Source organism: Corvus moneduloides, chromosome 1, assembly GCF_009650955.1.
Source record: "Corvus moneduloides isolate bCorMon1 chromosome 1, bCorMon1.pri, whole genome shotgun sequence".
NCBI classification, from domain to species: domain Eukaryota; kingdom Metazoa; phylum Chordata; class Aves; order Passeriformes; family Corvidae; genus Corvus; species Corvus moneduloides.
The window spans coordinates 120,117,564-120,129,941 of NC_045476.1; the positions used below are offsets into that span (position 1 = coordinate 120,117,564).

At 37.9% G+C, this 12,378-nt stretch overlaps 1 protein-coding gene across 3 annotated transcripts in view; it reads left to right on the plus strand.

Annotated features, from left to right (window-relative positions):
• The window catches only part of SPIDR (scaffold protein involved in DNA repair), a 195,776-nt gene that overhangs the window by 178,107 nt on the left and 5,291 nt on the right, over positions 1 to 12,378 (plus strand). For all 3 annotated transcript variants that reach the window (XM_032124810.1, XM_032124820.1, XM_032124828.1), the window contains 5 exons: positions 2,036 to 2,179; positions 2,274 to 2,333; positions 5,511 to 5,709; positions 6,735 to 6,887; positions 12,270 to 12,363. In XM_032124810.1, the coding sequence (XP_031980701.1) occupies positions 2,036 to 2,179; positions 2,274 to 2,333; positions 5,511 to 5,709; positions 6,735 to 6,887; positions 12,270 to 12,363 (650 nt within the window). The remainder of the gene's footprint in view (positions 1 to 2,035; positions 2,180 to 2,273; positions 2,334 to 5,510; positions 5,710 to 6,734; positions 6,888 to 12,269; positions 12,364 to 12,378) is intronic.

Consider the following 12,378-nt stretch of genomic DNA (forward strand, 5'->3'; position numbering starts at 1 on the left):
TTCAGCCTTAGGTTTGAAAGCACTTTTCTGAAGATTATCTTTGAAGACAGTGTGACTGCTGGAATCAGGTCTCTTACTAGTTAGGATGACTTTGACTGATACTTGTTTCATGAGAGGTTAGAAGGATGAACACAAAAGTAATTACTAAAAGTTAATGTTTCTGTGATTTTAGGAGGTGGGAAAGTATAGAAATGGATTTAAAGTACACAAAAGTAATTACTAAAAGTTAATGAATGTTTCTGTGATTTTAGGAGGTGGGAAAGTATAGAAATGGATTTAAAGTATGATGTTACCATATATTTGCAAGCTAAAATCACATCTGTAATCTTACTTCAATCAGCTTTTACCTTTGGAAAGGAGTTCTGTCGTGTCAAGTCATTTTGGTAATACGAGATCATTTGAGAAGCTTCTGGGTAGCCAAGCTTGGGCTTTCTTGATGTTCTTGTATAGGCTGTTCTTTGGGAAGAAGTGGGTGGTATTAAAATTTGTTTTAGACCAAAGGAGTCAATATGAAAAAAAAAAAAGAGAAAGCTGGAAATAAGTTTCAAAACCAGGGAATATTGAAGGTGGATATTACTAGTTATTTCTAAAGTCCAAGGACCTTCTGTCTAAAATGTAAAGTGTTCTTTGCATTGTCCAGCGGTATATACTGAGGAACAAAAAGCTCAGTTATAAATAAAATCAAGACTGAAACTCAGTGAAATAGCTGTGCTCTTTTTGACTCTCCCTTTCATCTAAATATTTTGGAAGTCTCGGAGGAATGGATGGGTTTGTGCATTAAAATAATGTGGGCAACAGAATGGGAATATCTATGGCTGAGGCAAAGCTCTTAAATGTTTGGTGTTGTTATGACTCCTTCTATGTCTTCTTTTTTTCTTTTTTATTAGCAATGTAAAAATGGAGGAAACTTTCCATAGTCATGTAATTTACACTTCTGTTATGGGTTTGAAATAGTAATTAATTCCACAAAGAATTACAACGTGCATTCTGATGCTCCACGTTTTTGGCTGGGTGGAGTTCTTTCAACTGAGATACACTTTTCTTGATACAAACAGTATAGTTTTATGCACAGTTTTATGGAAGCAGTTTTATACATAGGTACATAAATAATATTGCCAGCATGATGATAATGCTGTTGGGAAGAGATCTGTGGAACTGATTTCTTTTGAGCCTTATGTACATTCAAATACCTACTTTAATGCTGTCAGAGGCAAGCAGAGTTTGGGTATCAGCTTCCTTTGCTCTTATTTTTCTTTAAGCAGATTCTTTTTAATGGGTGGGCAACTGTCTTTAATAGATTCATGTTTGTTCTATTAAATTAAATGTTTTATTAACAACAAACATTGCTAAAAGAATATTTTACCATATTTGCAAAAATATTATCTTCTAGCATTGTCTTTTCTTTTCTGAGAAGTCTTTCCAGCTTGGGACCACTCTAAGTGGTGATTGATAAAGTTGTTACGTCATGGTACTTTTTAAGGGGAGAAGAAAAATCTGGCATACCACAAAGAGAGCAGTTCTTGCAGCTCTTGCACTCCTGTTCTTCATTATCTCCTTGTGCTGTCCTGGATTTAATTTGGCAGCTTTAAAAGTTCGGCAGCTGTTTACTATCACAAAAACCCACCCACATGCAAAAGTCCCCAAATCTCAGAAAAGCTATGGATGTTAAAAAAAAAAAGACTAATGGACGCACTCCTACCACGTAATAAAAGTACGCAAAACAGCAAAAAGCACCTTGAAATAGTCACTGTGTTTGTCAAGTGTGCCAAGTTATGAGTTGTTTTTGTGATGAGGATCAATGTCAGATTATGGAAAGAATGATGCACACAAGCTAATTTCACTTACAACTTGTGAATGTTGGTTTATTAACTCATCTTCTACATCAGAGTCCTTGTTGTTAACCATATAATTTTATTTCCCTATCCATCTTAAAATGTAAATTCTTTTGTTCATTTTGCCTATTACTATAAAACTTGACCAGCCAAACTAAAGTGCCTTTTTTATGGTCACATTTCTTTTTCTTATTTTTTAATAGATGACAACTAATCTTCCTCCTCCCAGCTTCTGTTACATTCTTACTGTTCAGTCTGGTGAAATACATGTGGAAGTGGATGAGGAAGAACAGATTTCTAATTTGTACCAGCCACCAGCTGTTCATGGTCTAAAGGAAGTTCTTCGGGTAATCTGCTTTACAAATCAGATAACAAATACTTTTTACCACTGGATTTCTGGTATCACAGTTTTCTCATTCCCTGTTTTTGTGCTATTTTCAGATGGATGGTTGTAACAAGCGGTGTAGCTTCTGGGCCCAGGTGCTCTATCGAAGGCTGCAGGTAATCTTTTTACTTAGCAATGAATTCAACATAAAATCAGCATAATATTTATGTGAAGAGCATTCATCTTGTTTAGGGGTAACCCCACTGCCAGGATTATCTTAAAGTGTTGTACAGGCAGAGTTATCACCATGTTTAAAATGCTTGTGGGTAGGTAAAACGAACTGCATCTCCAGTTTCAATGCCATTCAGTCTAGAAAGCTAATTATTCCTGAGTAAATTGCTATCTAACCAGAGATAATACTGCACCCTAGAGAGGAGCTTGCAGGAAGTTAGTTGAGGCTCAATTTATAGCTAAATGCTGTCCTTAGGAACATAGCAAGAAGCTCCCAGTCAGTTGTGTGTTGGGGGATAGAATGGAACAGATGATGGTTATATAAAAATACGGTTTTGCTCTTTTCATGCAAGTGTGTGGGAGATTTTCATTGACTTACATAGAAGACCCTCAGGCAAATTTGGCTTTTATGGTCCAATAAGTAGTAAAAGGGAGGAACTCTTAGGTAAATACATCTGCCATCCATACTATGCCGGAAAGCTTACAATTATGTTTTATTTGTTTCTGAATGATGCTACGATGTTCTTTCAAAATGTTGCTAGCTCCCTTAGTAGTTAAAGGAATTTTTTGTTGCTGATTTATTTATTTTTTCCTGGCGACTGTATCCTTAGTTAAGCCAGCACTGAATTCTAGCAGAGAATAATTTGCAATTGTCCATCAGCTCCACAAGAAACAAAGTGTGAATCAAAGCATATGAACCAAAGACAAAGAAATTCCAGAACGGCCAGAAAAATAGCTGGAGATGCTTCCCACAAGTTTGAGACATAAATTTAATTTAGGTCTTGCCCTTTTGCTTCAAAAGCCAATGAGTTATGATTTAATTTTTAGGCAGGGAGTACTTTTAACTACTGAGATGAGGGGTATCTCTTGTGTTTTCTCCGTGCTAGTTGAGAATGTAACAGAGCATTTGCAAACATGAAATTAGGGCTAGCGGGATGGGATCTTCAGTGTGCCAGCAGAAAGATAGACACGTACATGCATAAACTCCTATTTCCAAAAAAACTCTTCTAGTGAAAAATGAAATAAAATTGCAGACTAGGGGCATCCTAGCCAAACATCTTTGAATTCAGGAATGCCTGCATCCGAAATTGTGATGTGGGTTATCAGTAATGTTGTGTAAAAGCACTTCATCACTGAATTAGAGAAAAGATGAAGCGTGCAGGAACAGATGTGATTTTGAAGAATGGGATGTTGAGTAGCAGAAATAAAGGTCTATGATTTTTTTTCTTGCTCCTAGTAGTTTTATTAGTTGTTTGGCTATTCATTTGATGAACTGTAAGCACTAAATTTTCATAAGTGAACAGCATGAGTGCTCATAAGTTTTTTGAAAGTAATGATGGAAAAGCAATGGAAAATATTCTTCTTAGGTTTAACTTTCTGGATAACTACTTTAGGAATGTAAGGGTATTTACCTGCTGTTAGTGTATTACTTGCCTAGTCCTCCCAGAAGATCACAAACAGCAGCTTGTATCCTGCCATTGCCTTTGCCAAGAGTATGTACCCTTCACAAGCAAAATCACCAAGTTGTAGTAAGTGAGGAAGGGACAATGATTTTGTTTGTTTTGCAGATTTATTATTAAATAATCTGCTACATGAGCTAGTTCAGATGTAGTTTAAAAACTAGTATTTACTCTCTCTAGCTATAGTATTAAGTACTTAAATTAATGACTTAATTTGTGTGAAGGAAGAATGGAAATATGCTTTTATTATTACTCTGAATCCGAACTGTGGTTCAGAAGGAATATGAGGAAATATATTCCATCTGTGGTTAAGGAGCTGTCCTTCCTTGTAACTCAATCCTGCTGCTATTTGTCTGTTGTGTCCTCTCTGTTCAGAACAAATTGTCACACATAGTAAGATGATGATTTTATAGTGACTTGGGATTTTTGCTGTTATTATTATTTACTTTTTGGATGATTTTTCTGAAAGGCAGCTTTTAATGTCTTAGTAATTCTCAAGGGACAGATGTAAAAATTCTTTCTTTGAAGCTGTCCTAATGTTATCTATGCAGAGGAGGTGCCCAAATGTATGTAGTTACTAGCCAAAACAACATCGGTGCAATAGGCAGCATATGCTGTATTAAGGCATAACTGTGATATCTGAGCTGTGAATTTTTCCAGTTACTATTTGCAATTACCTCATTTGCTCTAAGAGCTGGGAGCTATGTTTAGTGTGGCTGATGGTTTCAAGGTTAGAATTCAACCAAAGACAAAATTTTGAGGGTTTTGTTACTTTCTGCTAAAGACATGTAGCTTTGAGAATAAAATTCTAAGCGTCTTTCCAGTCTTACAGTATTTAATTTTCAGTTAAATGTTTTAAGCATTCATTTTTGATCAGCAGCCTAATTAAAAAGAGTAACAAAACCATTTTAAATTAATGACATAATTTAATCTTAGATATTTTAAAATATCAGAATCCTAAAATTTGCACGTTCGTTGCACTGGTGCATATGAAATATGCTTTGATATGATATTTTTGTACCTGTCTGGGGCAGAAAATTTACACTGTCACTGCAGATTCATATGTCTCTTACTTAGGAGTTACCTACTTCCTTAACTTTATGCATCATTGGAATATTTAGGGATATTTGTTCAGCTGAAAGAAAAAGCTCCACTTTGCAACTTGGTTATGCTTGGGAATCTGATAATAGTGCCTAGAAAATGTGCCCACAGAGGAATAATGTTAGTAGTAGAAATGCTCTTTCCTTATTTTTTTTAAGACAAAAATTATGTAAGTCTTAAAAAAACCATCCAAGTAACTTTTTATACATACCATATGTACAATATAATACATATTTTTTAGAAAATATATTTTCAAATCCCATGCACAGTCCATGAAAATTATGATAAAGTGTGATGATTGATTGAGGTAAAGCCAAGAGTCCAGAGAGTCAACCTCGAAAAGTTAATTTAAGGTAGAGATTTTAAGGTTTGTATCTGAAATAAGGAATACCAAAAAATTCTAGTAAAGCTTTGACTCATTATCCTGTACAAGCCCTAAATGTAATAATTTCTGTCAGTTTTATGAGTTATTTAAATATGAAGATGTTTAGTCTTTCCTTCTACTAAAAAAATTACCAATAGCATTCCAATTTTGTATCTTTGGTTTTTTTCTAATCATAGACAAAACACAATGTTCCTATAGACCAAAGAGATATTTTGTTGTTTGTGACTGACTCCACACTGCAAAATGTGGTTCATGGGATTCCAAGAGTTGTTGCTGTGTCAGTCACTGCATCGTGTGTTCTCAGTATGGACATCAGAGAAGCCCTCAGTGCTGGCTCACGACTTGTCTTCTTCAAGGATGCTCTGTGGGGAAATGGTAAGCTTTGCACGTGGTTTTGAAGCTGTTGGAGTCCCACAGAAATAGCACCCTTTATCTCTGACACCCCAACATGTGACCTCTGGAGACTTTCATTATCAGATGAAGATGAGACTTTGCAGGTTTGGGATGAGAAGTTTGAAAGGGGTTCTAGTTAGAGCTTTCCTGTTTCTATATTCTATAGGTTTCCTTTTTTCTATATTTTTGGCTTGATCTCCAAAGCCAATGAGAAATTCAGTGCTGTTGCTGTATGTCCACCAATACTACTGTCAAGTCTTCTCTGATGACTGTTGAATTTGATGACCAGTGTCAATCAAATTTGTGAGTTGACAGAAGGCTCAAAAATATCAAGAAACTTGAACGTCCTTAGAGAAATTTTTCAAGCTCTCCTAAACCATCTTAGCTGTGAACCTTCGCTCACATACAGATCATGAAATTATGGTTGTTCACTTTACTTTCATTTTTAGTCACTTTTTTTTGAGGTTCAAGCTTAGTTCTGTATGGTGACTGCAGGGGTGGTTCACATCTCATGCCTTCAGTCACTGCCAAAATGTAAGTGAACTGGAAGTATCAAGCTATGCAAAAGGCTATGTGTCTTGAAGCAAAAATCTCTGCTCTGGAGAATAAAGCATCGCATGCACCTACTCTTTGTAATCTTTGAAGCAAAGTAGGACCACCTGAAGGGGTGCCCAAGCTTATTACCAAGGAAAAGACTGTAACCTGTTTGCAGGGAGCGAGATGTGATACAGTCTGGGTGGCATCAGACTCTCTTCTACCGTGTTCAAATTTTTAAATTTCGTTTTTTTCAAATTCTGTTTTCTTTCTCTAACCAAGACTCGAAAAGTGTAACAAGAACATGGTGCATATATCGCTGAAAGCAAAATATTTTGTCATTGAGAAAACCTGATGCAGTCTATTCATCTGTTTGGTAGCTGGCAGAGATTGTTGTCTTTATTGGCCGTGACAATTAACGTGGTCACCTTTTTCCTTGTTACTGTACTGAGTTGAAATGTCTTTTTTGGCAGGTAGGATTATTTGTGTTGAACGTACTGTTCTCTTGTTACAAAAGCCTCTTTTGTGCTTGGCTGCTGGTGCTGACCTCAGTAAGCTGACTGGCCCTGTCAGACTCGATGAGCTGGATTCTACAACAGAGGCCAACTCCATTTGTGCTCTGAGAGGTTTGTATGGCCTTGCCTGAAATGAATGCGGTTAATTATTTGTGCTCATTTTAGTCTTTTGTGTCTTTGTATTGATTTCTTGCACAAACAGTGTGGAGAGATAAAAAAAAGCATGGCTTTGCTGTGGTTCCTTAGGATATTTAAAATTGTGTGCTTCTTTGTGGGCTCTGTTTGCCTTTTGCTGGCGAAGCTCTGCTCCCACTCACTCATACCCCAGAATAAATGTTTAGTGCACAGTCTGTTTCATTATATTCCTTCCTTCACTGTCTTCTTTCAGGAGCCTTCTGTTCACACCAGCCTTGTTGATGTTGGCAACAGTGAGTTATACCAATATTTTTTAGGCAGATGGATAAGATACGTTACCCAGATCTTGAATGGTAGGGGTTAGTGACTGATTTCCCTGGAGCTTTGCTGCAGTAGGAGAATTTATTATTTTACCATAGTAAATTAGCATAATGTGGCCAGTATTTGCTCACCAACCACTTTGGATCATAGCTTTGTCTAATATCTTGGTCTTACCACTAACCATGCAGAAACATTTCTTACTACATATTTTCTAGTGTTTCCAAATCATGCAGAAACATTTTCTACTGTGTATTTTCTAATGCTTTGTCCAGACAGCTTCTTAAACCTCCAGTTGTACAGTGCCTGTAGGAAAAAGTCCTTAAAAGCCCAACAACTCTTAAAGGCTATTTCCTTCCTTAAATTAACTCCTATTATTCCAGTAGCCCTTGTAGAAAATTCTTGATACAGTTTTGCATTTACACCTTCGAGTATTCACTGGAGCATTTGAAATTGACTTTAAAATTACAACAAATAGTGGTTTTCAGATTAATTCTTCAGCTATAATATGATGGACTGGGAAGACAGTTTGAAACCAAGCAAAGCCTTTACTAAACATACCTGCTGCTATGGTAGAGCCACAACTTAGCAATGCCTCTGTGATTGATTACTGAGCACCTTGCAGTGACAAATGTTGAACAGTGCATAATGAAAACCAAGCACAACTAGAGGCACTTCACTCAAAGCCTTGGTTGTTATGGACATCTTGCATTGATACATCTACTTGAAAGATATTTCTGTCACTGGGTGTGAAATACTTTTTGACTTTTTTTTTTAACCTCTCCAGTAGTTATGCTAAGGATTGTCACTTCTCTGCTGTTAATTTTATGAGAAGTGCCTGTCTTTTTTTTCTTGTTGACAGTGTGCATAGTAGGATAAAGGAAATATTTCTCTGTCCTTTCTTCCAGCAGAGCAAAGAAAGTACACCTTTCTGATCTGTTGTGTAAACAAGTACTTACTTTACACACATGGGAGATGTCATGCTTTGCCTGTCCTGTATTACAGAAAGAAGAATGACAAAAAGAAATTAATCCTACAACCTTGTCTTGTTTAATCTGGAATTTGTTCTGGGTGGCTGTTATCACTATGTTCCCATACCTGAATACCAACATAGAATATAAAATATTTTCTTTATACCTATGCTGCTGCAGTACATGTATGACAACTCTCACTTTGGTGTGTACTGAAATAATTTAATAGCATTCAAGACATATATTCACTGTTTTAAATTTCAGTTAGTTAGTGCCTACATCTTTCTGCTGAAGTAATGAAACTAATAGCATTGACCCTACTTTGTTGGTGGGAGAATATAGTTTTGGTGGAGTAACGCATGGAGGGAGATGTAACATCTTTAAAGTTCAGTCACTGTCTCTTATCTCCTAAGTCAGAGAGTTGTTAGTCTGGCTTTCACTGGGAAGCAGTATTACCTCATTCATTCTTTTTCTTTGTGCATCCTTTCACTTCCTGTACTTTTGCTCACCTATGTATGTTGCACATTGGCATCCTCCCACCTAACACAGAGGCTGCAAAGACTTTCTCTACTCCTTCTTCAAGAGCAGGTGCTTTCCTGCTCCTTTGGAAGGAACCTCTGAAATTCCTCCGGTCCAAGCTCCTCCTTAAAGCTGAGCCCTGAACAACTTGGTACAACTCTGGACTGGATGTTCTTCAGAGGTTCCTTCCCTATCAAAGTAGACAGTGTTCCAGTCCAAGCAGATGCAATGAGTTTGTCAGAAATCCTTGTTTCGGGGATGTCCAGTTGTACTAGCTCTGGGATAATGGAGTGTGTTGCTCTTCAACAGATGAGTGAAAACCTGTGATTGCTTTCTAATGAAAAGTTTATTCTTCATTGCAAGATGAATCTGTGGTTTTCACCTGTGATCTTAGGGTTAATAGATTTGTTTTGTTATCACTATGCATTTCAAGGTAATTCCTAACCTCTTTTTGCTCTATAGTAGCAGTCAGGATGACTGAAATGTTGGCAGCTCATATGGCACAGAACTGTTTTTCCTCTTAATCATGCTTTGAGCAAATTCTACTTAGTCTATACCACATGATACGTGGGAATATTACTTGATTAATGATATTTGCTTAGTATATGACTCACCAACGGTGATTGAATTCTGATGTTGGATGTTTTCATATTTAAGCCTTTACTTGGGTGTGGGGTTTTTTCAGTGTTCTGCTTAATAGTGGGACTAAAATGGGTTCAGTCAGTTTACCTAGGTTTCCTTTTTTGATTGAATTTTTGCCTTTTGTGTCCCATTAATCAGGGTAACTGACCAGGGGAAAAAAGTCCAAAACAACACCTCTGTTTTTTAATGTTTCAGCTGGAGTGTTCCTTTGCATTCCACATGGGAGACATGTTTTTCCAGGTGTTGTCCTATTGTCAATCTCTTCTTAATGACACCAGCCACAACCCTTAAAAATAGACTAGAGGTAAAAATCAAATCTTGGCTATGATCATTTTCATTTAAAAGAAGGATCTTGGGTCGATATCCAAAAGGTTTTTGCATGTCAAGCAAAATCTAGAGTCTTGAAAAAGATGTGCAGCAGTTCAGCAGCTTAAACTCGAGAAATCACTTTGTGTATGGGGTGCACAAGACTGTCACTAGATTATTACACCTGTTCTGACTTTGAGTTGTTCTGACTTCAGTGATGTCTGGTGGTTTTCTCAAGGGAACTCTACATTGTCATCAAAATTATCTTCTTGGCTGGACATAATCTCATCCATATGATCCTGATTGATTTTCTTCAAATGGACTTTCATTACTCGGGCACTGGCATCTTGCAGTTGGAATATGGCACACAACTGGGAGAAAGTGAAAAGTCTTAGAGATAAGGGGGATTTGTTTTGGTTTTTAAATTATTTTTTAATGAAGAAGAAAGCACACTCAGCAAGCTAATTGGTAGCTTTTTGATAAACAAGAATCATAGAATCATTTAGGTTGGAAAGGATCTTTAAGGCCATCGAGTCTGTTAATCCAGCACTGCCAAGTCCACCACTAAACCATGTCCCCAAGTGCCACATCTGCACATCTTTTAAATACCTCCAGGATTGGGGACTCCCTCTGTGCCCACTCCCTGGGCAGCTGTTCCAATGCTTGACCACCCTTTCAGTGAAGAAATTCTTTCTAATATCCAATCTAAACCTCTCTTGGCATGACTTTAGGCCATTTCCTCTCATCCTGTCACTTGTTACCTGGGAGAAGAGGTTGACCCCTGCATGGTTACAAACTCCTTTCAGGCAGTTGTAGAGAGCAAGAAAGTCTGAGCCTCCTTTTTTCCAGGCTGAAGAACCCAGCTCCCCTTCATCAGCTCCATTGCTCTTCTCTGGGCCTGCTGCAGCACCTCAATGTCTTTACTGGAGTGAGGGGCCCAGAACTGGGCACAGCCCTCAAGATGTGGCCCCACCAGTGCCGAGTACAGGGGGATGATTCCTTTCTTTGTCCTGCTGGCCACACTACTGCTGATACAGGCCAGGATGCCATTGGCCTTTTTGGCCACCTGGGCACACACCTGCTCATGTTCAGCCACTGTCAACCAGCGTCCTCAGGTCCTTTTCCATTGGGTCACTTTCCAGCCACTCTTCCCCAGCCTGTGGTGCTGCCTGGGGTTGTTGTGACCCTGGTGCAGGACCTGGCACGTGGCCTTGTTGAACCTCATATCACTGGCCTCAGCCCACAGATCCAGCCTGTCCAGATCCCTCTGCAGAGCCTTCCTGCCCTCCAGCAGACCAACACTTCCACCCAATTTGGTGTCATCTGCAAACTGAGGGTGAACTCAATCCAGATTATTGATAAAGCTATTAAACAGGACTGGCCCCAATACTGAGCCTTAGGGAACACCACTGGTGACTGGCCACCAACTGGATTTAACTCCATTAAGCATTCACATAATTAAAGAGAAACATACCCATGGAAACTCTCAGTTTATCACAAACACTGAAGAATCAAAATTATTCCTCTAAGAGTCCAAGTGGTTAAGTAGAATTGTTTATTCTGTCAGTGAAGTGCTTACTGTTTTGTTGTATGCTTAGAAATTGAGTCATAAATGTTGTATTTGAGAAACAACTTTCCAGATCTTCAGATTCGGTGTCCTTTGAATTCCCAAAGAAAATTACAGTTTTGTTGTTTAGGTGTAGCTCCCTCCTTGCCCCAGGAGAACCAGAAAAACAAGGGATTAACACACTGTCTCACAGTCCAGACACTGTAAATGCTCCATAGTCTCCAAGGCTTTCTTCTATTGAATGTGGTATAGAACTGTGAGATTCTTGCTCAATAGAAGCTGGATTTTTTAGTCTGTAGTTCTGTTGTACTAATGAGGTTTTATTTTAGTGTAATTTCATTCTTACAGGTGAATATTTTTCTCTATAAATAATGCTCATAATTTCAGCATATTGTTACCATAAAATATAATACACTCTTTATTGGCTTCTCATAAAATTCTGAATATATTTTGTCTTGCCCAAACTAGCGAGGCCCTTTTTATTAGTCCAAAGTATCTTTGTCATTCCCTTCTTATGCACACACTTAAGACTGTGAGCCTGGTCTAATCTCTGTTAAATCAGTATAAATGCAGAATAACTCCCCTGTTAATGGAATTTAATCTGCACTGTTGTCTTCAAAAGGGATTGAGACTTCTTATTGGTTTGTATTTTCTAAATATCAATATCAAGCTATTTGATCTGATGATTTTTATAGCTGTTTACTGCCAAAAAAGCATCAGAGGACCAGAAAGAAAGCAAACAAGCAAAAACAAATCAGAAAAGCAATAAAATCCAAACCAAAAGAACCAAGCCTGTTTGGAAAGTTAATTGTCAATTATCTACCTTTTGGTATTTTTAGAATGTAAAACTGCTGTACTTTCATCCCATGTTGGAGGGACGAAGGAGAAAGGGAATGAGATTGTTGGAAGAGCTGAATCTTGCTCTGACAAGTCTTAAGCTGTGGGTCAGAAAGGCTCAAACCTGCTGTGAAGCCAAAGAGTGACTGTGTTTGCTGGGTTAACATTAGCATTTTTTAAGAATTCCATGTTCTGCAGGTACTGTTGTAGGAGTTAACGAGAGCACTGCTTTCTCCTGGCCTACATGCGACAGATGTGGCAATGGAAAGTTGGAACTGTGTCCCCAGGACAGGTGAGAGTCAGCATG